Below are 25,571 nucleotides of genomic sequence, written 5' to 3'. Positions count from 1 at the left end.
AACATCTGAGGCAACTTGGTCATAACTGAGGTGAGTGAACGAATGTGCTTTTTTTGTCTAAACCTTTCGTGGTGGAACATCTGAGGCATCTTGGTCATAATTGAGGTGAGTGAACAAATGTGCTTGTTTTGTCAAAACCTTTCGTGGTGGAACATCTGAGGCAACTTGGTCATAATTGAGGTGAGAGAACGAATGTGCATGTTTTGTCTAAACCTTTCGAGGTGGAACATCTGAGGCATCTTGGTCATAATTGAGGTGAGTGAACGAATGTGCTTGTTTTGTCTAAATCTTTCGAGGTGGAACATCTGAGGCAACTTGGTCATAATTGAGGTGAGTGAACGAATGTGCTTGTTTTGTCTAAACCTTTCGTGGTGGAACATCTGAGGCAACTTGGTCATAATTGAGGTGAGAGAACGAATGTGCTTGTTTTGTCTAAACCTTTCGTGGTGGAACATCTGAGGCATCTTGGTCATAATTGAGGTGAGTGAACGAGTGTGCTTGTTTTGTCTAAACCTTTCGTGGTGGAACATCTGAGGCAACTTGGTCATAATTGAGGTGAGAGAACGAATGTGCTTGTTTTGTCAAAACCTTTCGTGGTGGAACATCTGAGGCAACTTGGTCATAATTGAGGTGAGAGAACGAATGTGCTTGTTTTGTCAAAACCTTTCGTGGTGGAACATCTGAGGCAACTTGGTCATTATTGAGGTGAGTGAACGAATGTGCTTGTTTTGTCTAAACCTTTCGTGGTGGAACATCTAAGGCATCTTGGTCATAATTGAGGTGAGTGAACGAATGTGCTTGTTTTGTCTAAACCTTTCGTGGTGGAACATCTGAGGCAACTTGGTCATAATTGAGGTGAGTGAACGAATGTGCTTGTTTTGTCAAAACCTTTCGTGGTGGAACATCTGAGGCAACTTGGTCATAATTGAGGTGAGTGAACGAATGTGCTTGTTTTGTCAAAACCTTTCGTGGTGGAACATCTTAGGCAACTTGGTCATAATTGAGGTGAGAGAACGAATGTGCTTGTTTTGTCTAAACCTTTCGAGGTGGAACATCTGAGGCATCTTGGTCATAATTGAGGTGAGTGAACGAATGTGCTTGTTTTGTCTAAACTTTTCGTGGTGGAACATCTGAGGCATCTTGGTCATAATTGAGGTGAGTGAACGAATGTGCTTGTTTTGTCTAAACCTTTCGTGGTGGAACATCTGAGGCAACTTGGTCATAATTGAGGTGAGAGAACGAATGTGCTTGTTTTGTCAAAACCTTTCGTGGTGGAACATCTGAGGCAACTTGGTCATAATTGAGGTGAGAGAACGAATGTGCTTGTTTTGTCTAAACCTTTCGAGGTGGAACATCTGAGGCAACTTGGTCATAATTGAGGTGAGTGAACGAATGTGCTTGTTTTGTCTAAACCTTTCGAGGTGGAACATCTGAGGCATATTGGTCATAATTGAGGTGAGTGAACGAGTGTGCTTGTTTTGTCTAAACCTTTCGTGGTGGAACATCTGAGGCAACTTGGTCATAATTGAGGTGAGAGAACGAGTGTGCTTGTTTTGTCTAAACCTTTCGTGGTGGAACATCTGAGGCATCTTGGTCATAATTGAGGTGAGTGAACGAGTGTGCTTGTTTTGTCTAAACCTTTCGTGGTGGAACATCTGAGGCATCTTGGTCATAATTGAGGTGAGTGAACGAATATTCTTGTTTTGTCTAAACCTTTTGTGGTGGAACATCTGAGGCAACTTGGTCATAATTGAGGTGAGTGAACGAATATTCTTGTTTTGTCTAAACCTTTCGTGGTGGAACATCTGAGGCATCTTGGTCATAATTGAGGTGAGTGAACGAATGTGCTTGTTTTGTCTAAACTTTTTGTGGTGGAACATCTGAGGCAACTTGGTCATAATTGAGGTGAGAGAACGAATGTGCTTGTTTTGTCTAAACCTTTCGTGGTGGAACATCTGAGGCATCTTGGTCATAATTGAGGTGAGAGAACGAATGTGCTTGTTTTGTCTAAACCTTTCGTGGTGGAACATCTGAGGCATCTTGGTCATAATTGAGGTGAGTGAACGAGTGTGCTTGTTTTGTCTAAACCTTTCGTGGTGGAACATCTGAGGCATCTTGGTCATAATTGAGGTGAGTGAACGAATATTCTTGTTTTGTCTAAACCTTTCGTGGTGGAACATCTGAGGCAACTTGGTCATAATTGAGGTGAGTGAACGAGTGTGCTTGTTTTGTCTAAACCTTTCGTGGTGGAACATCTGAGGCATCTTGGTCATAATTGAGGTGAGTGAACGAATGTGCTTGTTTTGTCTAAACCTTTCGTGGTGGAACATCTGAGGCAACTTGGTCATAATTGAGGTGAGTGAACGAATGTGCTTGTTTTGTCTAAACCTTTCGTGGTGGAACATCTGAGGCAACTTGGTCATAATTGAGGTGAGAGAACGAGTGTGCTTGTTTTGTCTAAACCTTTCGTGGTGGAACATCTGAGGCAACTTGGTCATAATTGAGGTGAGAGAACGAGTGTGCTTGTTTTGTCTAAACCTTTCGTGGTGGAACATCTGAGGCAACTTGGTCATAATTGAGGTGAGTGAACGAATGTGCTTGTTTTGTCTAAACCTTTCGTGGTGGAACATCTGAGGCAACTTGGTCATATTTGAGGTGAGTGAACGAATGTGCTTGTTTTGTCTAAACCTTTCGTGGTGGAACATCTGAGGCAACTTGGTCATAATTGAGGTGAGTGAACGAGTGTGCTTGTTTTTTTCTAAACCTTTCGTTGTGGAACATCTGAGGCATCTTGGTCATAATTGAGGTGAGAGAACGAATGTGCTTGTTTTGTCTAAACCTTTCGTGGTGGAACATCTGAGGCAACTTGGTCATAATTGAGGTGAGTGAACGAATATTCTTGTTTTGTCTAAACCTTTCGTGGTGGAACATCTGAGGCATCTTGGTCATAATTGAGGTGAGAGAACGAATGTGCTTGTTTTGTCTAAACCTTTCGTGGTGGAACATCTGAGGCATCTTGGTCATAATTGAGGTGAGTGAACGAATGTGCTTGTTTTGTCTAAACCTTTCGTGGTGGAACATCTGAGGCATCTTGGTCATAACTGAGGTGAGTGAACGAATGTGCTTGTTTTGTCTAAACCTTTCGTGGTGGAACATCTGAGGCAACTTGGTCATAATTGAGGGAAGTGAACGAATGTGCTTGTTTTGTCTAAACCTTTCGTGGTGGAACATCTGAGGCAACTTGGTCATAATTGAGGTGAGAGAACGAATGTGCTTGTTTTGTCTAAACCTTTCGTGGTGGAACATCTGAGGCAACTTGGTCATAATTGAGGTGAGTGAACGAATGTGCTTGTTTTGTCTAAACCTTTCGAGGTGGAACATCTGAGGCAACTTGGTCATAATTGAGGTGAGTGAACGAATGTGCTTGTTTTGTCTAAACCTTTCGAGGTGGAACATCTGAGGCAACTTGGTCATAATTGAGGTTAGTGAACGAATATTCTTGTTTTGTCTAAACCTTTCGTGGTGGAACATCTGAGGCAACTTGGTCATAATTGAGGTGAGTGAACGAATGTGCTTGTTTTGTCTAAACCTTTCGTGGTGGAACATCTGAGGCAACTTGGTCATAATTGAGGTGAGTGAACGAGTGTGCTTGTTTTGTCTAAACTTTTTGTGGTGGAACATCTGAGGCAACTTGGTCAAGGCTGAGGTAAGTGAACGAATGTGATTGTTCTGTCCAAACTATTAGTGGTGGAACATCTGAGACAACTTGGTCAAGGCTGAGGTAAGTGAACGAATGTGATTGTTTTGTCTAAACTTTTAGTGGTGGAACATCTGAGGCAACTTGGTCAAGGCTGAGGTAAGTGAACGAATGTGATTGTTCTGTCTAAACTATTAGTGGTGGAACATCTGTGGCAACCTGATCCAAACTGAGGTGAGTGAACGAATGTGATTGTTTTGTCTAAACTTTTTGTGGTGGAACATCTGAGGCAACTTGGTCAAGGCTGAGGTAAGTGAACGAATGTGATTGTTTTGTCTAAACTTTTAGTGGTGGAACATCTGTGGCAACTTGGTCAAGGCTGAGGTAAGTGAACGAATGTGATTGTTTTGTCTAAACTATTATTGGTGGAACATCTGTGGCAACTTGATCCAAACTGAGGTGAGTGAACGAATGTGATTGTTTTGTCTAAACTTTTAGTGGTGGAACATCTGTGGCAACTTGATCAAAGCTGAGGTAAGTGAAGGTTTGTGTTATTTAGTCACCACTTCCTGTGCGTATTCAAGCTCAAGTTACATATGAGGAACCTAAGGTGCAGTTTACATGGTCCAGACTTTGTAAACGTCAAATTAAGCTATGGATGTGCAATTAATTTGAATGCCCATTATTAAAATGTGTTTCCAGTTTATTGTACGTGACTGTTAGGGTTATTTTAAATGAGACCAATATCTTACAATGCTAAATTTTATATCCAGGACCAGTTCATCTTTATCCACGAGTGTCTGAATGCTTGTATAACCTCGGATAGAAATTATGAAGATGCGGATGAACGTAAGTTAACCACTTTAAGTTACACACATTGCACGCATGTACGAGATACTGCTTATATCGTGTTGAGTGATGTCTTGTTGATTAAGGTTTTGGGACAGTTGGGCTGGATTTAAAATATCTATGTAGAACAAAGCAAATATGTCGCAATCTTGCGCTGTCCATATGTTTGGTATGGCTCACAAATTGTTTGAACTATTCGAATATGTCGAGGCGTATTCACGATGCCTTTCATGAGTATTTTGACAATTCGTTTGACATACCCCGATAATGACGTATGTTACGACATTCGACGATCGGAATCTATCTCTTCGGTATGACACAGCGATGCTGCGAACCCACGAACGTCTGTTTACATTGCTGATACATTAATGTCTCAAGCATCGCAACAGAAAGCGAAGAAAACATTTGCTGATCCCTAGCTTATCGTAGATAATTTTCTTCGATTTTACTAAAACAGTGAAAAAATGATTCAGTGAATCGTGTTCAATCGTCTTTGGTCGCCTGTTAGCAGCTTATAATGCCATGAAGTTTAACAAAAGCAAGCATAAATTATCTTAAATTAACTTTTTATCTTTCTATTCAGTCAATCATCAGCTGTCACACGAATGTTTTATGTTATTTTAATACACTCGTTTCCAAAAAAATGTCTTAAACAATTTGCCATTGATAATATTTATACTTGGAATAAACTTACCTACGACATGCTTATCGTGGGTCTGTCTGCGCATGATTACATTGATTTCTACTTTTGTACAAATGCACCCAATTAAACGTAGTCTGTGAAATAGGGAAAATGTCCTCCTGTTTAGGCTAGCACTTCTACCGTTTTAGCGGTACCAACTTGGGTCACTCTGGCTAAAAGGTTCAGTAAAACCACTGCGCATGCACTTGAAAAATCTACTCGATTATTATGACCTAATTAGATAGTGTGTAGGCCGCGTTATGAAGCTGCGCTGTTTTGTTTTTTTACCGTTTAGGAAAGCCAAAGTATGAAATAGTCCAGTTGAAACCCTGGTGTATTTTTTGTGGTTATATTGATATAACGGAGATATGTTCGTTAATTTGATACTCCACCGACAGGTTCGGAACTAAAGTTGTGCCAGTTGTATTAACCCCACTCAGAAATCCTCGGCCATTTTTATCGTAAACAACCTCGAATGTATATCGACGGTATACATACTCAGAACTCGGTATGTTTATGACCGCTGCAAGTAGATCGCGTAGTAATTTAAGTTAGCGGTTAAACTTAATGACGTAAGTTTTGGGAATCTTAATTATGTTCGCAATTATACTTCACTGGCAATCAATTTAAACCTAGATCAATCAAGCTAAAACACTTCATTCAATTAATGATTTAAATCTAAATTTTACGAACTACTTCTGCTGATTTACCGGCATACATCCGGGGTTGTTTTCGATAAAAATGGCCGAGGAGTTCCGAATGTTATTTACCAGAGTAACGAGAGAGAAAGGTGTTCGTCAAGGTTTTCTTGACAGTTGATGATATGCGAAACATTTACACGTAACTTTTTGTTTTATATAAGTACTCAGCAGAGATGAGACACTTTCGTGCGTGCTGCCTTTAAAGTTATAAAACATATTTGATTGATATGGCTAACACATTAATTGTTTGTTTTTTTAAATGGTTTGTATTGTTTGTCTATTCAGATATGTACGAACAACTCACGAATATCGGGAGGCGATATCTACGATATTAGATGTCATGATTAGAAAACTGGGCAACACCAATGATAGCATCTTGGAATTTTAACATGTATAAATCATACACTTTTCATTCTACGGCGACATGTCTGTTTACAGTTTCATATATATCGACATTTAAAACTCATCTTGTATAACCAGAAAGTTATGGATGCAAAATTCTCCTAAATGTGTCAGGCATTATTAAACAGTCTTATACTTCCTTCGTTCAATGACATTTATCTGATATAAACACTTTTTCTGATATGATTGTCATGTTCATTTTTTTTCTAACTATTTACTTACTTTTGTGTTCATTCTTTTTGTATGTAAATTGTGTGATTTTCTGTAAGGATCTGAGTTAAATTCAATGACGCTGTCTACACCTTGCTTATGTAAGGATAGAGACAAATCAACAAGCATACAAGACGCTTTTTGATACGAGAGGCCAATTTAGTTGCACCAAATGTAATCAACAAGAAGTGTGAACGCGTCTATGTATGGTTTGTCGTATACGCAAGCAATGTCAAGCGGAAATATAGTAATTCAGAAAAATCAACATTCATATATCATCTTTGTCTTTGCTAATTGTTACCTTTTGTAAATTAAGAAAGACTGTGCATGTTTTTCTGTTCTGTTCTGTTTTGTTCTATTTCAAACCTTTCTTCTTAATGTGATTACTTGATGTTTTTTATAATACATAAATATGTCAATGATGTCTGTAAATATAAATATTTATGAAATAAAGTATTCTCTTGCATTAAAATGATGTTCATTCAACTGACAAGCTCTTTCTATTTGAATTGTAATTTTCATTACGACAATCTACTTGGCATTGGTATAAGCAAGCATTACTTTGAGCAGGCTTTCAAAATTGTATTAGAAAGAGGATGTTGTTGAGCGGGCGTTTGGGTGTCTGCCTGGTGGTTTACGTTCAATAACCTTAGTTAGTACATATTTAGCGATGAAAAATGGTATGTAGCTTGCTCACGTGGATTTTGAATGCATTTGACGCACGTGGGGTCAAGGTCGCTGTAATTTAACCTTTAAAAGAGGTCTCCACTCAATTACTTTAGTTAGAAATGATATATATTAATAAAACTAGGTGTTTAGCAAGCTCACGTGGAGACATACATTTGTATTGCATTCTGGGTATTTGGTCAAGGTCAAGATCGTTGTTACTAAAAATCGAAAATCAGTTTTTGCTTAATGACTCAATTAACGAATGATGAGAAGTTGTGCAACTTGGTTGGAAGCAAGCTCAGGCTGAGACGTACCTCACTTTTACAATCGGAATATCATCATCAGATGATTTTAAACTTGTTTTGAGGAAACCTACGTTAGGATTGCATTTTGGGCGAGATGGATCAAGGTCAAGGGCATTTCTCTAAACAAACCTTTTAGTTTCAACAATTTCAGCGAAAATTGATATATAGTATGAGAGAAAAGTCAACTAACAAGCTGATGGCAAGGTTTCTGCTTCATTGACCTTAGTTGTCTTAGTTGTGTTCTGATAATACAACCAAACAACCTGGTTTCGTCGCAATGCGACTTTTCTTGTCTTTATAATATTGTTTTCTGTTTTTGTACTTCACCAAGACAATTAAAGCCAATTAAGGTGTAAACGTAACTATTTCAAATGCACCATTTATTACTTAGCTTAAACGCGTTTCAGAAAACAGGTTTACAGTTCCCGTATTTGAGTTTTAACATTAAAACAGGTATACAGTTCCCGTATGTGAGTGTCAACATAAAATAAATGTATACATTTCCCGTATGTGAGTGTCAACATTAAAACGTGTGTACAGTTCCCGTTTGTGAGTGTCAACATTATAACATGTATACAGTTCCCGTATGCGAGTGTCAATATTATAACATGTAAACTGTTCCCGTATATGAGTGTAAACATTAAAACATGTATACAGTTCCCGTATGTGAGTGTAAACATTACAACATGTCTACAGTTCATGTGTACAGTTCCCGTACGTGAGTGTCAACATTACAACATGTATACAGTTCCCGTCTGTGAGTGTCAACATTAAAACATGTATACAGTTCCCATCTGTGAGTGTCAACATAACAACATGTATACAGTTCCCATCTGTGAGTGTCAACATAACAACATGTAAACAGTTCCCATCTACATAACAACATGTATACAGTTCCCGTCTGTGAGTGTCAACATTAAAACATGTATACAGTTCCCATCTGTGATGTCAACATAACAACATGTATACAGTTCCCATCTGTGAGTGTCAACATAACAACATGTAAACAGTTCCCATCTACATAACAACATGTATACAGTTCCCGTACGTGAGTGTCAACATAACAACATTTGTACAGTTGCCGTATGTGAGTGTCAACATTACAATATGTATACAGTTCCCGCATGTGAGTGTCAACATTAAAACATGTAAACAGTTCCCGTATGTGAGTGTCAACATTACAACATGTAAACAGTTCCCGTATGTGAGTGACAACATTACAACATGTAAACAGTTCCTGTATGTGAGTGTCAACATTACAACATGTATACACTTCCCGTATGTGAGTGACAACATTACAACGTGTATACAGTTCCCGTATGTAAGTGTTATCATTGAAACATAAATTATACAGTTACCGTCTGTGAGTTTCAACAATAAAACATGTATACAGTTCCCGTACGTGAGTGTCAACATTAAAACATGTATACAGTTCCCGTATGTGAGTGGCAACATTGAAACATATTAACATTCCCGTATGTGAAATTCAACATTAAAACATGTGGATAGTTTCCATATCCTTGTGTCAACATTAAAACATGGTATGTGAATGTCAATACAAAAAGCACTAAGTATATTAGACTGATAGCTTATATTTAATCGTCTCCAAATGCGGTAGCGCTTTATCGCAACGGGCAGCGCTGAAAGGAACTAGAACAAGGCCATTTTAGTCCAGCTGTGCTTGAGTTAGCTTATCAATTATATTCACTTGTGGTGTAGACATTCAACAGTAAGTACTTTAATAAATGAACAGCGAATTATTTTAACTCATTCAAGGTTTATATATACAATTCATCATTTGTTGGGAAATAATGATAATAAGTAAGATACTCAACAAATGATCATGCTCTCTTGAAGTTCTCAAGGAAAACCACAGGAACGGTTGTTCATTGTACAGCTTGAAGTTTTGTAAAACTGTTATGTCGTATCCCAAATTGTCTTTCGATTACATAATGCACTCGTAAAGCACTATAATGAGGTACATAACGTTAGAATATGAGAAATGATGCGTGCTATTTTAGTAATGTATCTCAAATTTCTATTAGCGAAAACAGCTGCGTCATATACACAAAATATTGCTGTCGTTTTTTACTAATATACTTTACGAGGCAGGACTCTCCGACAAATCGATACATCAATTTTTATTATTTGTATATGGTGCACAAAAGTCAATATTTCGTTGTGTACTGCTCATATAACAATTGCACGACGTTTTTTGTACATAAATGTAACTTTTTAGTCGACATGTCTGGCATGTCGTTGTCTTGCATCACGCTGGTTACCATAGCGATGGTGCTAGGGAATACCAAAGGTCAGGAGTTGTTCCGGAATCCAGGATTTGAGGATGCTGACTTGTCGGCTTACGATCACGCGGGCGGGTTTAAAATGGACAGGATCGGCGCTGAATGTCATACTGGTGGACACTGCGTACATTTATATAACAGGTAAATCCTACTTATTAACCAGATTTTAAAAATGTGATATTCTTTGAAATTCGGAGTCCAGCTATTTAAATTGCTACAAATTGCTATTTAAAGAATGGAAAAATATAACGTAAGTAAATTAAATCCTCATACTATAACGTCATTGATATACGTGAAATACAACATCGCCAAATAGACAAATGTGAAAGAAAACACCGTCATGGACTGATGTGAAAAAAGACAACATCGCCATGGACAAATGTGAAAGAAAACACCGTCATGGACTGATGTGAAAAAAGACAACATCGCCATGGACAAATGTGAAAGAAAACACCGTCATGGACTGATGTGAAAAAAGACAACATCGCCATGGACAAATGTGAAAGAAAACACCGTCATGGACTGATGTGAAAAAAGACAACATCGCCATGGACAAATGTGAAAGAAAACACCGTCATGGACTGATGTGAAAAAAGACAACATCGCCATGGACAAATGTGAAAGAAAACACCGTCATGGACTGATGTGAAAAAAGACAACATCGCCATGGACAAATGTGAAAGAAAACACCGTCATGGACTGATGTGAAAAAAGACAACATCGCCATGGACAAATGTGAAAGAAAACACCGTCATGGACTGATGTGAAAAAAGACAACATCGCCATGGACAAATGTGAAAGAAAACACCGTCATGGACTGATGTGAAAAAAGACAACATCGCCATGGACAAATGTGAAAGAAAACACCGTCATGGACTGATGTGAAAAAGACAACATCGCCATGGACAAATGTGAAAGAAAACACCGTCATGGACTGATGTGAAAAAAGACAACATCGCCATGGACAAATGTGAAAGAAAATACCGTCATGGACTGATGTGAAGAAGACAACATCGCCAAATGGACAAATGTGAAAGAAAACACCGTCATGGACTGATGTGAAAAAAGACAACATCGCCATGGACAAATGTGAAAGAAAACATCATCATGGACAGATGTGAAAAAGACAACATCGCCATGGACAAATGTAAAAGACAACATCACAATGGACAAATGTGGAAGAAAACATCGTCATGGACAAATGTGAAAGACATTATCGCCATGTACAGATGTGAACGAAAACATCGCCATGGACTGATGTGAAATTCGAAAACGCCATAGACAGATGTAAAATACGACAACGTCAAGAACAGATGTAAAACACGAAAACGCCATGGACAGATGTGAAAGACAACAACGCCATAAACATATGTGAAAGACGACAAGCCATAGACAGATGTGAACTACGATAACGCCATAGTCAGATGTGAAATACGAAACCGCCATGGACAGATGTGAAAGACAACATCGCCATGGACAGATGTGAAAGACGACAACGCCCTAGACATATGTGTAATACGACAACGCCATGGACAGATGTAAAAGACGACAACGTCATGGACAGAAGTGAAAGACGACAACGCTATGGTCAGATGTGAAAGACGACAACGCCATAGAAAGATGTGAAAGACAACATTGCCATAGACAGATGTGAAATACGACATCGCCATAGAAAGATGTGAAATACGACAACGCCCTAGACATATGTGAAAGACGACAACGCCATAGACATATGTAAAAGACGACAACGTCATGGACAGATGTGAAAGACGACAACGCTATGGTCAGATGAGAAAGATGACAACGCCATAGACAGATGTGAAAGACAACATTGCCATAGACAGATGTGAAATACGACATCGCCATAGAAAGATGTGAAATACGACAACGCCCTAGACATATGTGAAAGACAACAACGCCATGGACAGATGTGAAAGACGACAACGCCCTAGACATATGTGTAATACGACAACGCCCTGGACAGATGTAAAAGACGACAACGTCATGGACAGAAGTGAAAGACGACAACGCTATGGTCAGATGTGAAAGACGACAACGCCATAGAAAGATGTGAAAGACAACATTGCCATAGACAGATGTGAAATACGACATCGCCATAGAAAGATGTGAAATACGACAACGCCCTAGACATATGTGAAAGACGACAACGCCATAGACATATGTAAAAGACGACAACGTCATGGACAGATGTGAAAGACGACAACGCTATGGTCAGATGAGAAAGACGACAACGCCATAGACAGATGTGAAAGACAACATCGCCATAGACAGATGTGAAATACGACATCGCCATAGAAAGATGTGAAATACGACAACGCCCTAGACATATGTGAAAGACAACAACGCCATGGACAGATGTGAAAGACGATACCGCCATGGACAGATGTGAAAGACGACAACGCCATAGACAGATGTGAAATACGACAACGCCATGGACATATGTGAAATACGACAACGCCATGGACGGATGTGAAAGACAACAATGCCATAGACATATGTGAAAGACGACAAAGCCATGGACAGATGTGAAATACGACAACGCCATGGACATATGTGAAATACGACAACGCCATGAACGGATGTGAAAGACAACAATGCCATAGACAGATGTGAAAGACAACATCGCCATGGACAGATGTGAAAGACAACAATCCCATAGACATATGTGAAAGACGACAACGTCATAGACAGATGTGAAAGACAGCATCGCCATGGACATATGTGTAATACGACAACGCCATGGACAGATGTAAAAGACGACAACGCTATGGTCTGATGTGAAAGACAACATCGCCATAGACGGATGTGAAAGACAACAACGCCATGGACAGATGTGAAAAAATGTGAAAGACGACAACGTCATAGACAGATGTGAAAGACAACATCGCCATGGACAGATGTGAAAGACGACAACGCCATGGACAGATGTGAAAGAATGTGAAAGACGACAACGTCATAGACAGATGTGAAAGACAACATCGCCATGGACAGATGTGAAAGACGACAACGCCATGGACAGATGTGAAAGACAACAACGCCATGGACAGATGTGAAAGACGACAACGCCATAGACAGATGTGAAAGACAACATTGCCATAGACAGATGTGAAGGACAACAACGCCATGGACATATGTGAAAGACAACAATGCTATTGACAGATGTGAAAGACAACAACGCCATGGACAGATGTGAAAGACAACATCGCCATGGACGGATGTGAAAGACAACAACGCCATGGACAGATGTGAAAGACAACAACGCCATGGACAGATGTGAAAGACAACAAGCCATGGACAGATGTGAAAGACAACATCGCCATGGACTGATGTGAAAGACAACAACGCCATGGACAGATGTGAAAGAAAACATCGCCATGGACGGATGTGAAAGACGACAACGCCATGGACAGATGTGAAAGACAACATCGCCATGGACGGATGTGAAAGACAAAAACGCCATGGACAGATGTGAAAGACAACAACGCCATGGACAGATGTGAAAGACAACAACGCCATGGACAGATGTGAAAGACAACATCGTCATGGACGGATGTGAAAGACGACAACGCCATGGATAGATGTGAAAGACAGCAACGCCATGGACGGATATGAAAGACAACATCGCCATGGACAGATGTCAAAGACAACATTGCCATAGACAGATGTGAAATACAACATCGCCAAAGACAGATGTGAAGGGCAACATTGCCATAGACAGATGTGAAAGACAACATCGCCATAAACAGATGTGAAAGACAACAACGCCATGGAGAGATGTGAAAGACAACAACGTCATAGACAGATGTGAAAGACAACATCGCCATGGACAGATGTGAAAGACAACAATGCCATGGAAAGATCTGAAAAACGACAACGCTATGGACAGATGTGAAATACGACAATGCCATAGAAAGATGTGAAAAACGTCAACGCCATGGACATATATGAAAGACGACAGCGCCATGGACATAAGAGTATGTGAAAGTCAACAACGTCATAGACGGATGTGAAAGACAACAGCGCCATAGAAAGATGTGAAATACGAAAACGCCATAGACATTTTTGAAAAACGCCAACGACATGGACAGATGTGAAAGACAACATTGCCATAGACAGATGTGAAATACGACAACGCCATGGTCAGATGTAAAATACGACAACGCCATAGACAGATGTGAAATACGACAACGCCATGGTCAGATGTAAAATACGACAATGCCATGGACAGATGTGAAAGACAACAACGCCATGGACAGATATGAAAGACAACATCGTCATGGACGGATGTGAAAGACGACAACGCCATGGAGAGATGTGAAAGACAACAACGTCATAGACGGATGTGAAAGACAACAGCGCCATAGAAAGATGTAAAATACGACAACGCCATAGACATTTGTGAAAAACGCCAACGACATGGACAGATGTGAAAGACAACATTGCCATAGACAGATGTAAAATACGACAACGCCATGGACATATATGAAAGACAAAAACGCCATGGACAGATGTGAAAGACGACAACGCCAAGGTCAGATGTGAAAGACAACAACGCCATAGACAGATGTGAAAGACAACAATGCCATAGACATATGTGAAAGACAACAATGCCATAGACGGATGTGAAAGACAACAACGCCATAGACAGATGTGAAATACGACAATGCCATGGACATATGTGAAAGACAACAACGCCATAGACAGATGTGAAAGACAACATCGCCATAGACAGATGTGAAAGACAACAACGACATAGACAGATGTGAAAGACAACAATGCCATAGAAAGATGTGAAAGACAACAACGCCATAGACAGATGTGAAATACGACAATGCCATGGACATATGTGAAAGACAACAACGCCATAGACAGATGTGAAAGACAACATTGCCATAGAAAGATGTGAAAGACAACAACGACATAGACAGATGTGAAAGACAACATTGCCATAGACAGATGTGAAAGACAACAACGCAATAGACAGATGTGAAATACGACAACGCCATGGACATACGAGTATGTGAAAGTGAACAACGTCATAGACAGATGTGAAAGACAACGACGCCATAGAAAGAAGTGAAATATGACAACGCCATAGACATTTGTGAAAAACGCCAACGCCATAGACAGATGTGAAAGACAACATTGCCATAGACAGATGTGAAAGACAACAGCGCCATGGACTGATGTGAAAAACAAATACCCCATAGACAGATGTGAAAAACAACAACGCCATGGAAAGATGTGAAAGACAACAACGTCATGGACAGATGTGAAATACGACAATGGCATAGACAGATGTTAAAGACAGCATCGCAATAGACAGATGTGAAATTCAACAAAGCCATGGACAGATGTGAAAGACAACAACCCCATGGACGGATGTGAAAGACAACATCGCCATGGACAGATTTGAAAGACAACAACGCCATAGACAGATGTAAAATTCAACAAAGCCATGGACAGATGTGAAAGACAGCAACGCCATGGACGGATGTGAAAGACAGCATCGCCATGAACAGGTGTGAAAGACAACATTGCCATGGACAGATGTGAAAGACAACAAAGCCATAGACAGATGTGAAAGACAACATCGCCATAGACAGATGTGAAAGACAACATCGCCATGGACAGATGTGAAATTCAACAAAGCCATGGACAGATGTGAAAGACAACATCGCCATGGACATACGTAAAAGGCAAAAGGGCCATGAACAAATGTTGACGACAAAATTGCCATGGACTGATCTGAGAGAGAACAACGCCATGGACAGATGTGAAAGAGTAAACGCCATCGACGAAGTTAAAGACAGTTACGCCATGGACATGTGGATGACAACAACACCAAGGAGAGGTGTGAAAGTCTACATTACCATGGACAGATGAGAAAAACCCCAACACCAAGGAGAGATGTGAAAGGCAAAAACGCAATGGACAATTGAGGAAGACAACAAAAGCATGGTCAAGTTCGAAAGACATCAACATTATAGACAGATGTGAAATACAAAAAAACCGCCATGCATGGATGTGAAAGGCAAAACTGCCATGGGCATATGTGACAGAAAACAAAGCCATGGACAGATTTGAACGGCATGGACAGATGTGATAGACAGCAACGCAATGGGTAGATGTGAAAGACGACATCGCAATGGGCAGATGTGGAAGACGGATAAGTAGTATGTATAAGTACGGCATGAAAATAATGAGAAACGGGGAGCAAAATAAAACTACAGGACGCGGATAGATAAAAACGGTTAAGTACGGCATATTTCGTTGAATTACGTTTTACTGTGGCTGGAAACCTGCCAAGTGCGTGGACGGGTGAAATACATTGAACTACGTTTAAGTATGGGAAGCCTCGGATAACTACGATCAACTATGGATCAATACGTATGACTACGTAAAGTTACGTTTCAGTACGGATAACTACGTTTATATACGTTTAACTACCGATAAATAGGTTTCATTCAAGTGGGCCGAAAGTCAAATGGCAAAGGATTGCTCCAATGTGTGTGCATGTTCAAATATTGGGGAAATATGCAAGTTTGGGATAAGTCTAGAATACGTTTTGACCAAGTGATGGTTTGGATTGATACGGGTAACTACGTTGAGGTACGACTTAGGTACGGATCGATACGTTTTATCCGTGGTTAAACGTTGTTATCCGCGCCGCGTGTGTGACGATTCGTATGTTAATATTCGATACTTAGCAGTTCCAATAAGCAAAAAAAATGTTAACAATGACACAGAGACATTTAATATGGTAAGTACTTTTCAATCTGATCATTTTGATCAAAACCTCAAGAATTTTGTTTTGCTTTTCGAGAAACAAACGGACGCATACAATTAAGTATCATTATGTACACATGTGCATGAATAATAATTTATACTTCAACATGTATGTTTACAGATTGCAAATTCAGAATAACACTAACATATACGCAACTGTCTGAATTTCAACTACGTAATTCCTAACAGGACGCAAAGTTGGCAGGGTCCAGCTCAGCACGTTAATCTTCTCCAAGGGTCGCGATACAACATCCGGGCCTATGTGAAGCTGATCAACACTGGTTCCCGCGCCTGGCAGCGCTTTGATTTCTTCGCAGCATATCAGTGGTCATCGGATTGTAAGTAATCCGTGTGCAGAATGAAACAATTGCTATCTTAATACTATCTTGCTTCTTTAATATAACTCTTGATTAGTGGCAAATGATAAAGCTAAATGCATAAAACTGAAACTTGACAAGAACATATTATTCGGTCAAGTATTCGACGTAAACATAAGCCTTTCTGTGTCCATTCTTAAACTGATTTCGCTACGTGTAGTGCCGTGTGAGTCCTTTCTTTGTTCGTTCCTTTGTTTTGGGGATTTCGATGTGTGCCATAAAAACAAATTAAGTGAATTAAGTGAAATGTGAAGTACAGGTAATAAATGTCTCAATGTTTCAAATACTACTTATACAGTAATATCCTTGTTGTTGTTTTATAATGTGCCTACATCGACCAAACAATCAACAAAATTCAATTTTTAAACAGGGCACAACACATCATATCTGGCCTTAGCTTCGCACGCCTTCGGATTTCAAAAAGACGGATGGTTCAAACTAGAGGGAGATTTCACAACTTTCACCAGACGTAAGAATATCATAAAACGTCAATAAATGGTTTACGTTAAAATACAAAATAGTTTACCAGAAGTTGTTTTTTTCTTTAATGTTAAAAGAAATGAAAGCAAGAATCACTTACACATTGCATGACCTCTGGGGGACATTCAGTCCAAATCATCATTAGGTAGGATCAAACTATAGAATTATGTTATTGGCGATAGGTAGAGCTTTATTCGTCACGAGCTCTATTCGATCTTCGGCGCCTTCGTTCAAGGAAAATAACATTAAATGGTCCTGATTTCCCTCCTTTTTAGAATGGCACAGCCTACGGTTGTACATTCAGGGTCCAGATCCCGGCGTTGAGTACCTGACGGACGATTGGTCGCTTGTGGAGATTCCGGAGAACACTACCTGGCGACAGGACGCCTCCTCCCGCATAGAACGCATCCGCAAAAGCAACGTTACACTCAGGTAGTGTATCTTCACTGGCGCGTTCACAGTGCTAAAACAAATGACATACAATTTCTAGGGCTCGGATCGAAGGCATTGGTGTCTGATAATGTGTTAGCGTTGGCCCACTGACTCGCCAACACGCAAAACGATTATTTGAGGCGCCAACAGGTCATTCATTGTGTGTTGTTGTGAAACGTGTATAACATGTATAACAGTACAAATATGTATGGCTAAATAAAAATTAGGGCATTGTTAGTTCGAGTTTACAATGTAAAATATATGATTCTCATATCATTCCAGTATCAGGTACCTTTTAAAAATAAAATATATCTATTTGCACAAAAGCAGTCGCTTTTAATTTCAGTGTCAACGTCGCTCAGAATTTCGACCCCCAGCACGTGTCCGTAGAAGTATCGCACGTTCGGCACGAGTTTGGGTTCGGATCACTCGTGGATGATGCCACATTACTGGACCCAGATCACAACACGTATCGGAACATATTCCGCGAGTTTTTCAACTGGGCTACAGTCGGCTCATACAAGTGGAAATACAACCGGGGAAACAGGGTATGCGCAAGTATATAATGATACTGTTGACATTCTAAAATTACAATAACTACTCCCTAAGGGGGCTCCTCTGTAGCTTTAAGCATGCCCGATGCAATTACAAGTCGAAGCAACAACCACAAGGTGCATGTTGAATTCAAAAAACAAACAATAAGGATCATTAATTCATTATTTGTTTCCAAGACATTTGCATAATAAAGCGCCGCCACACCCAACGTATACTTACTATGCTATCACGTTAAACATATTTTAGAATAGTGCTCGAATCCAAGTATACTATTTCTTTTTTTCAGACACATCCGAATTACGACAGAACATTCAACGCCACCGACGAAATAATCAAAATGGGGTAAGGCGAAACTTCATCATTTTCTAGATGTTCCATGGCTGCGTTTCGATCAACAATTCAATATAAGGCCATAGTGATGTAGTTCTTTGTTATACGGAATGTTGGCGTTCAAAACAGTAATCAATTTGAATGATAATCCTGAGTAAACTATACGCAAGTTTTTGTTTTAAAAATAGATGCGATCGATTAAAGTGTCCGGCGCACAAATTAGGGTTGTCATTCTTATCAAGCCATGGGAGATAATGTTAAATGTTTATGCCTTGTGCTCCATAGTTATAGTGTTGGTATTATTGGAAATCGTATTTGCTAATTGATGACTTTAATATGTAAAATAAAAGACCAAAATACCATTATAGATAAGGTTAATGGAAGTTGTACTTTTGTTTTTAATGAAACTGAAATCCTACGTATGCTGACTCCTTTGGTTTACTTATAGGCGAAAAACCGGTATATATTAAACATATTAGTTTTCCTACTGATAAAAAATATTTCAAAGGATACAAGAATAATATCGGGTCACTAGGCGTCCAAGCATAACATTCTTGTACCTCGGACTCATTTAAAAAAGTGTTTGTTTATCTGCATTTCATTGCAAAAGGTACTGTTATTCCATTGACCGAAACATGGATTTGGTGTGGCCTAACAAATGCTTAGTCATTGTAACAACTGTGGAACATTAATTTGCGATTACCTTGCATTAAATTAATAACAAACCACAACCTTTTGCGTTGAAACATACCTGTGAATACCTTTTTCTCTTCTTAGTCTTAAGGTTCGGGGCCACAATCTGTTTTGGGGAACCACACATAACAGTCCTGATTGGGTGTACAAACTGACCGGGGACCAACTCCGGACAACCATTGACCAGCGGATCAACTTCATGATGGACAGAGTCAGTGGAAAGTAGGTGTAACGATTAAGCACGTTAAACTTGAATGCAACCCTTCTTATACTCGTATAGCTAACGTTGTCTTCCATTAGACTTAGTAAACAAAAAAAAGAAATGATTTCATAAGATAACGATTAAATTCAATCAAAACCTGTAATACGCAATTTTATGTTCTAACATCGGTATGGACCAGTGAAAGTTCAAACATCAGTTTCAAATAAATCAGATTTTATTAAGTGAAAATTGAGTAGCAGATGAATGTCGCATGCTTATTTTCCGTAGAATGCTTGGTCGCTAAATATAATTTGTAGAAAAAGTGACTGACAAATGCGTATTTATATCGATGTTTTTTTAGAAAACAAAATTGAAATTGAAAAATACACAATAACATACGGTGTGTACATACTATTGCCCACCTAAGACCTACTCCAATAATAGCCACCGGAGGACTGGTATAAACAATTTTGGACGTTTGCTATTGAAACACCATTTAGTTAAAAGAGGCTTATGACCATCTGCGGTACAATTGTTGAAAGAAATTCAGAAATGATGGCTACAAAACCCAAAAGTAAAAATGGTTTGGTATCAACAAAAACAACATTTCTATACAACAGATTAGCGGATTATTGATATTTCTTAATGAATCATCTACTGTCAGACTAGACCACTGGGACGTGAACAACGAGCTCCTGCACGGCCAAGTGTACGAGGAGATGACGGGAGACCCGACCTACTCCCAGCATATCTTCCGTGCCGTGCATGCACGTGATCCACGGGCTAAACTCTTCCTTAATGAATACAACGTGGTGGCTAACGGCGCTACTACAGAGGTATATAATTATGTCTAGCGGAAAACGTAGATTCGGAATTACTTGGCATTTAAAAATTTAATCAAAAAGTCATTTTCTTCTTTTATTTGATTTTAGTCTAATTAATGTTAATAAAAAATGAACGTGTGTCCAATTAATGTTAGTTACAAAATGAATGTGTGTCTTATTACAAGTAATTACAATTTATCTAAGGTTTTTTTAATTGATTAATTTCTTAAGTATTAGTTGGCTTGCATAGATGCGTATTTCAAATCCGATATTTTCTCAGGAGTACTACCAACAAGGCCTCCAGTTCAAGGCGGCCAACTGCGGGCTGTATGGTCTGGGGCTACAGAGCCACTTCCAGGCCCACGAGCCGCCAGATACAACACTCGTCCTGGTAAGCAGCTTTAATAAATACATGATGAGTGATCCAGATATACGTGAACAATTGCCATAACTTCATTTTGATACCTATTTCATCTATGTTAACTTTTCAAACAGTGAAAATACCAAACGTTGAGCGCACAGGGCGGGTACATTATTTCAACGGCGTCATTTCCGAAATGACGTTACGTCAACGCTTTTGTAAAATACTACAATTAACAGTCATATTTTACCATTTTAGATTTAGATATCATTCTAAGATTTGTTTTCTTTTAGTGTAAGATGACAATTGCAATTTATTTTATCTCGTGAACACCACGATACATATAGCATGCTCTCGTGGTGAATATATATATATTGCGTTCTTACATCATGTACGTTTAACAAATCTTTGACGAGATTCAAAAGTCGCATTGTATATTTTATTTTTATTCAATCGACTTTCTAACCCATTCAGAGACGTCTCGAGAAGCTAGCGGCAACCGGCCTGCCTTTGTGGATAACGGAACTGACGCTTTCCAACGCAGACGAGCAGGTGCGCGCGGACTGGTTCGAGAATGTGTTGACTTTGTACTTCTCACATCCAGCAGTAGAGGGCGTTATTCTCTGGGGATTCTGGGATCGAAGCGGTACTGACTCTGATGGAGCTTTAGTAAATGGAAACTACTTTCATGTACGTATTGTTACGGTATATGTGTAGAACTCTCCACAATTCACGAATATAGCTCTTGACAAGTGGGGGATTTTGTGTAAATGTCACTTCGGTGCTAATTAGTGCATTATCAGGACGGGGGTTTTCACAATTCAACAACCCTCATAATAAGCAAATAATTGACCATTGAACAGCAGACACTGAATAAATCTATGATTTTCAGTCGAATATTTTTAATTTTTTTCACAAACAGATAAATGAAGCCGGCAAACGTTGGTTGGACCTTGTCAAAACCCAGTGGAGCACAAACATCAAGACGACATTGACTAAACCTTTCTCCCAAATTGATTTACGAGGTTTCCATGGTGACTATGACGTCATTGTTAAATACAGAGGGAAACCAATCAAACTTCTTCATTTCAATTTGCCTAGCAACCAACAACACGTTAACTGGGCTGTGGAAGTCGATGGCAACGGAGGTACTTGCATACATTATTCACACTTTAATATAACAATATGCACGAGATGAGTATTTTTACGCAAAAATGTCAGCTAGATCTTATTAGTCAACATAATTATCCTATTAGTTTATATGTCGTGACAAATTCGTTTTTCTATAAGTACCCTTACCTTATTTTGATCGTATGACCTACATGTATTCATACTCATATAATTCATATGTCATATTTTGTATTACCTTTCCATTTACCATGTTTGGGTCCCTGTTATGTACAAGTCCTACTAAATTAAAAATAATTATAATACAAGCCTACTGAAATATATATACATTTGTATTGGAATTATTTATATTATATCCCATATCTTATATGACTTCTTCTCATGTGCATTTTTGTCAGAAGAGTTCTCCAGCTTTATTACGCTTCTATGTTTCAGCATTTGCTGATTCAATTTGGGACATGCATTTCCTTTCCCATCCCATACATCCGCTGCCTAGAAGTTCATTTGTGTGAGAGGTGGGGGATTGGGGGAGTTTCTTTCACAAGTCTCGAGCAACCGGGATCCAACATAGTATTTGCATGAGTGGGAAAATATTATGACTCTCTGTTTATTTACTTAAATAGTATATATGTTGTAGATGAAATCGTTCTCCCTACATCGGCGCCAACGTCAGAGCCTGTCGTTCACCATCACCACGTGACTCACGAACACACGAGGACGCTAGGTCACGTGACGTCACACTCGGGCACGGGCCACTTCCAGTGTACCACGCGCTACTCGGCATTGTCAGCTGTTGGTGATGACAAGCACGCGGATGTCTCGTGCCAGGCAGGGGAGATAATGACTGGTTGCTCAGGGAGAACGATGGTAAAGAGTTTTTCAAAGTAATAAGAGAGAAAATTTCTAAAAATGTTTAACTCGTAGCACCAAATAAAGTTCATGAACAAAATGAATAAAAAACATTTTAACGTTTTTTTTTTTGTATTTATACAGTGTACACGACTAAATGTACAAATACACCATTTATTGAATGAATTTCTATAAACAACCGTTAACGTGCGCTGTAGGACGGACGTAGTGTTCGTGACGGCGACTACTTCCTGTATAATCAGAACACCGCCACCTGCCGGGCCGTTAACGCCTTCATGTCATCGGCACGTATGTAAAATTGTCAAAATACAACAGGATGAGATATATTTAAACTTGAGCGTAACTTAATACGTTTAGTTTTGTTGATATTATGTAAAAACTGACCATTGAATGTCTTGAGTAACATCATGACCTCGGATACCAACGGTGCTTTAAATCACCCTGCTTCGCCATTCTAATGTGTGCCGTGAGATTCAACGATGTTCTAGCAGTCGCTCGCCAGCATTGTCAATATAATTCACCTGCCCGATCTTGTAACTCAAGTTGTTTTCGTCATCGTTGAACGCAAACGTCCCTCCGGTGTACGTATAACTTTAAAACTTATCCACTTCCTATGTACAATACAGTCTGCGTAACCGCGGTACTGAATTTTACCTACATGACGGCCGAAACTATACTTCTGTCAAACTTCAACAGGCAGGGACCGGTGCTATACGCGGGCATCGCTTCCACCATGCAGTTTATCTACATGACGGCCATAAACGCACGTTTGGCAATCTCAATCCTGATTTATATAACAATAAATATTTGACAGCCGTTCAGGCGGTGGCTCGGTGTTGTACGCGGGCATCCATGCAGTGTACCTACATGACAGCAGGGCCAACAATTCCGGGCAAGGAGGAAGCGGTGTCCGTCACCTGTCCGCCAAACACGACACCAACAGGTATGTTAAAGGGGCATTCTCTAAGACTGTAAACAAATTTAAAAAAAGATAAATTAATTTCACTAAAGCTTTTTTTATAAAGGTAACAATCAATGTAAAGAGATGTTTTATTAAATTTACTTTAGCAATTACAGTTACAATGAAGCCACCAAGATGTAAAACAGTACGTGATAAAATGCAGGCGGACCACTAAGCCGATGTCAACGTACGTCCCTTTGAAGTGTTGTTGTTGTAAACATTGTAGGCTGTACTTCGTACACGTGGTACGGCGCGATGGACGGGGCTTACCCGAACGGCACCGACTGTGTGGCTCAGAGTGATGGAAGTAATCCCACCAATAGTACGTACAGCACCTTATTTCTATTGGATAGTCCGTTAACGTTTATTTAGCAGATGGTATACTTTTCATTATTATATTGTATATCTTTGTTTTTCTGATTTCTACAAATTTCATGTGTTTGCGTATTCATTTCTGTCCGTGGGTTTTAAATGTATCTTTACAAGTAAAACAACTCAGTTCTATGAAATTTTGATGAAGCTGGCACAGATCACTAAAATTCTTTAAATATATTCCCTTCACTCCTTGTAGATGCGTTCGTTTACGCCGCCTGTTGCCGCGCACCCTCAATGACATGCACGGTACGGAAGTCCGCGCTCTCCGGCGTCCGCCAAGGCGACACAGCGTCCGTCACTTGTCCCGCGGGCGAAACGCTGCTTGGATGTTCCGTGTTTTCTGAGGATGGAAAAACAGCCGGCGCCATGCTTGACGGTAGCGTATTAAAACTTGCCACTCGCTTGACAAGTTTTCCTAGAGAAATTCAGTGCATGAAACGTCGATTTATTGTGAAATATATAAAGTATGATTTCAGTAGAACTAAAAAATAGTGCGGACATGACTTGGTTTTTGTACTTTCTCCTACAGGCATTTTTTTAACAAATTTTATCTTATAGAACATGTTTTCAGAATCAGGGACCTGCACGGTGACAAACGGTCTTGACAGGTTCCCGGGAGAGGACACCGTTACCGCGTATGCCGTTTGTTGTACTTAAATATAAGAAATAAATAGTGTATGTGTTATCTTATGTTTTCTTAAATAAGCGAGTATCTTAACATCTTTTCTGAACGTGGTTTTATCTTTTGTTGTATAAGTGAAAAAAAAATCGTAGCGTGACGTCGAACGTCAAAGAGCGGGAAAACTCATGACGCCAATGCTGTGACGTTATTTCCGTTTTGACGTCGGAACATTCGACAGAAGTTATGTTGTCATCCCGTGAGTAGCATTTTACTTTATTTTCCTTTGTATTTTGAATTTAAATTTAACTATGAAAGAAGTTTGCTTGATATGTTGCCAGATAGATACTAAGATATGTATAATTAAGGCAGAACTGTTCTTGTTTTACCGTGTTTAATCTTTGTAAAATGTAAAATAATTCTTGTTCTAAGTGTTTAGGGACATACAGCTTATCGTAGAAGGATAGTTTCATAGTTTGTTTGTTTTCTAAACCAAACATATTTTTTTACTTTCAATTAAAAGTTGGAAGACATTGGTCGCAAACTCCCTGCATGACAATTAATCTCGTATGTTTTTGGAAAACGAATTATCGAGGATTGTCATACCGTTGGTGTAAGATCGTCGTCGGAAGCATTTATTAAGGATAAGAACATAAAAGTTAAAATAATCGAATTGGTATAATTACGTAAACTGATATTAAAGAAATGCAATATTCTATTTGTCAAAGAATGCATT

At 39.3% G+C, this 25,571-nt stretch overlaps 2 protein-coding genes across 2 annotated transcripts in view; both read left to right on the top strand.

Moving 5' to 3' along the window:
* The window catches only part of LOC128236908 (tyrosine-protein phosphatase 10D-like), a 30,171-nt gene extending 23,375 nt beyond the window's left edge, over positions 1–6,796 (top strand). The window contains exons 24-25 of the mRNA XM_052952040.1: positions 4,471–4,546; positions 6,215–6,796. Of these exons, the coding sequence (XP_052808000.1) occupies positions 4,471–4,546; positions 6,215–6,264 (126 nt within the window). The 3' untranslated portion in view covers positions 6,265–6,796. The remainder of the gene's footprint in view (positions 1–4,470; positions 4,547–6,214) is intronic.
* A 2,398-nt stretch (positions 6,797–9,194) lies between these two features.
* Positions 9,195–24,901, top strand: LOC128236909 (uncharacterized). The gene is made up of 18 exons (XM_052952042.1): positions 9,195–9,244; positions 9,755–9,959; positions 16,818–16,966; positions 17,376–17,474; positions 17,761–17,917; positions 18,264–18,465; positions 18,759–18,814; positions 19,580–19,717; positions 20,362–20,533; positions 20,802–20,912; positions 21,357–21,572; positions 21,805–22,030; positions 22,648–22,877; positions 23,078–23,168; positions 23,695–23,823; positions 24,068–24,163; positions 24,413–24,592; positions 24,788–24,901. Exons 2-18 carry the CDS (start codon positions 9,760–9,762, stop codon positions 24,871–24,873), a joined length of 2,538 nt encoding a protein of 845 aa, XP_052808002.1. The 5' UTR covers positions 9,195–9,244; positions 9,755–9,759; the 3' UTR covers positions 24,874–24,901.
* Positions 24,902–25,571: the final 670 nt, after the last annotated feature.

Source organism: Mya arenaria, chromosome 6 (genome assembly GCF_026914265.1).
Source record: "Mya arenaria isolate MELC-2E11 chromosome 6, ASM2691426v1".
NCBI lineage: Eukaryota > Metazoa > Mollusca > Bivalvia > Myida > Myidae > Mya > Mya arenaria.
This window is presented reverse-complemented; position numbering and strand designations above follow the sequence as displayed.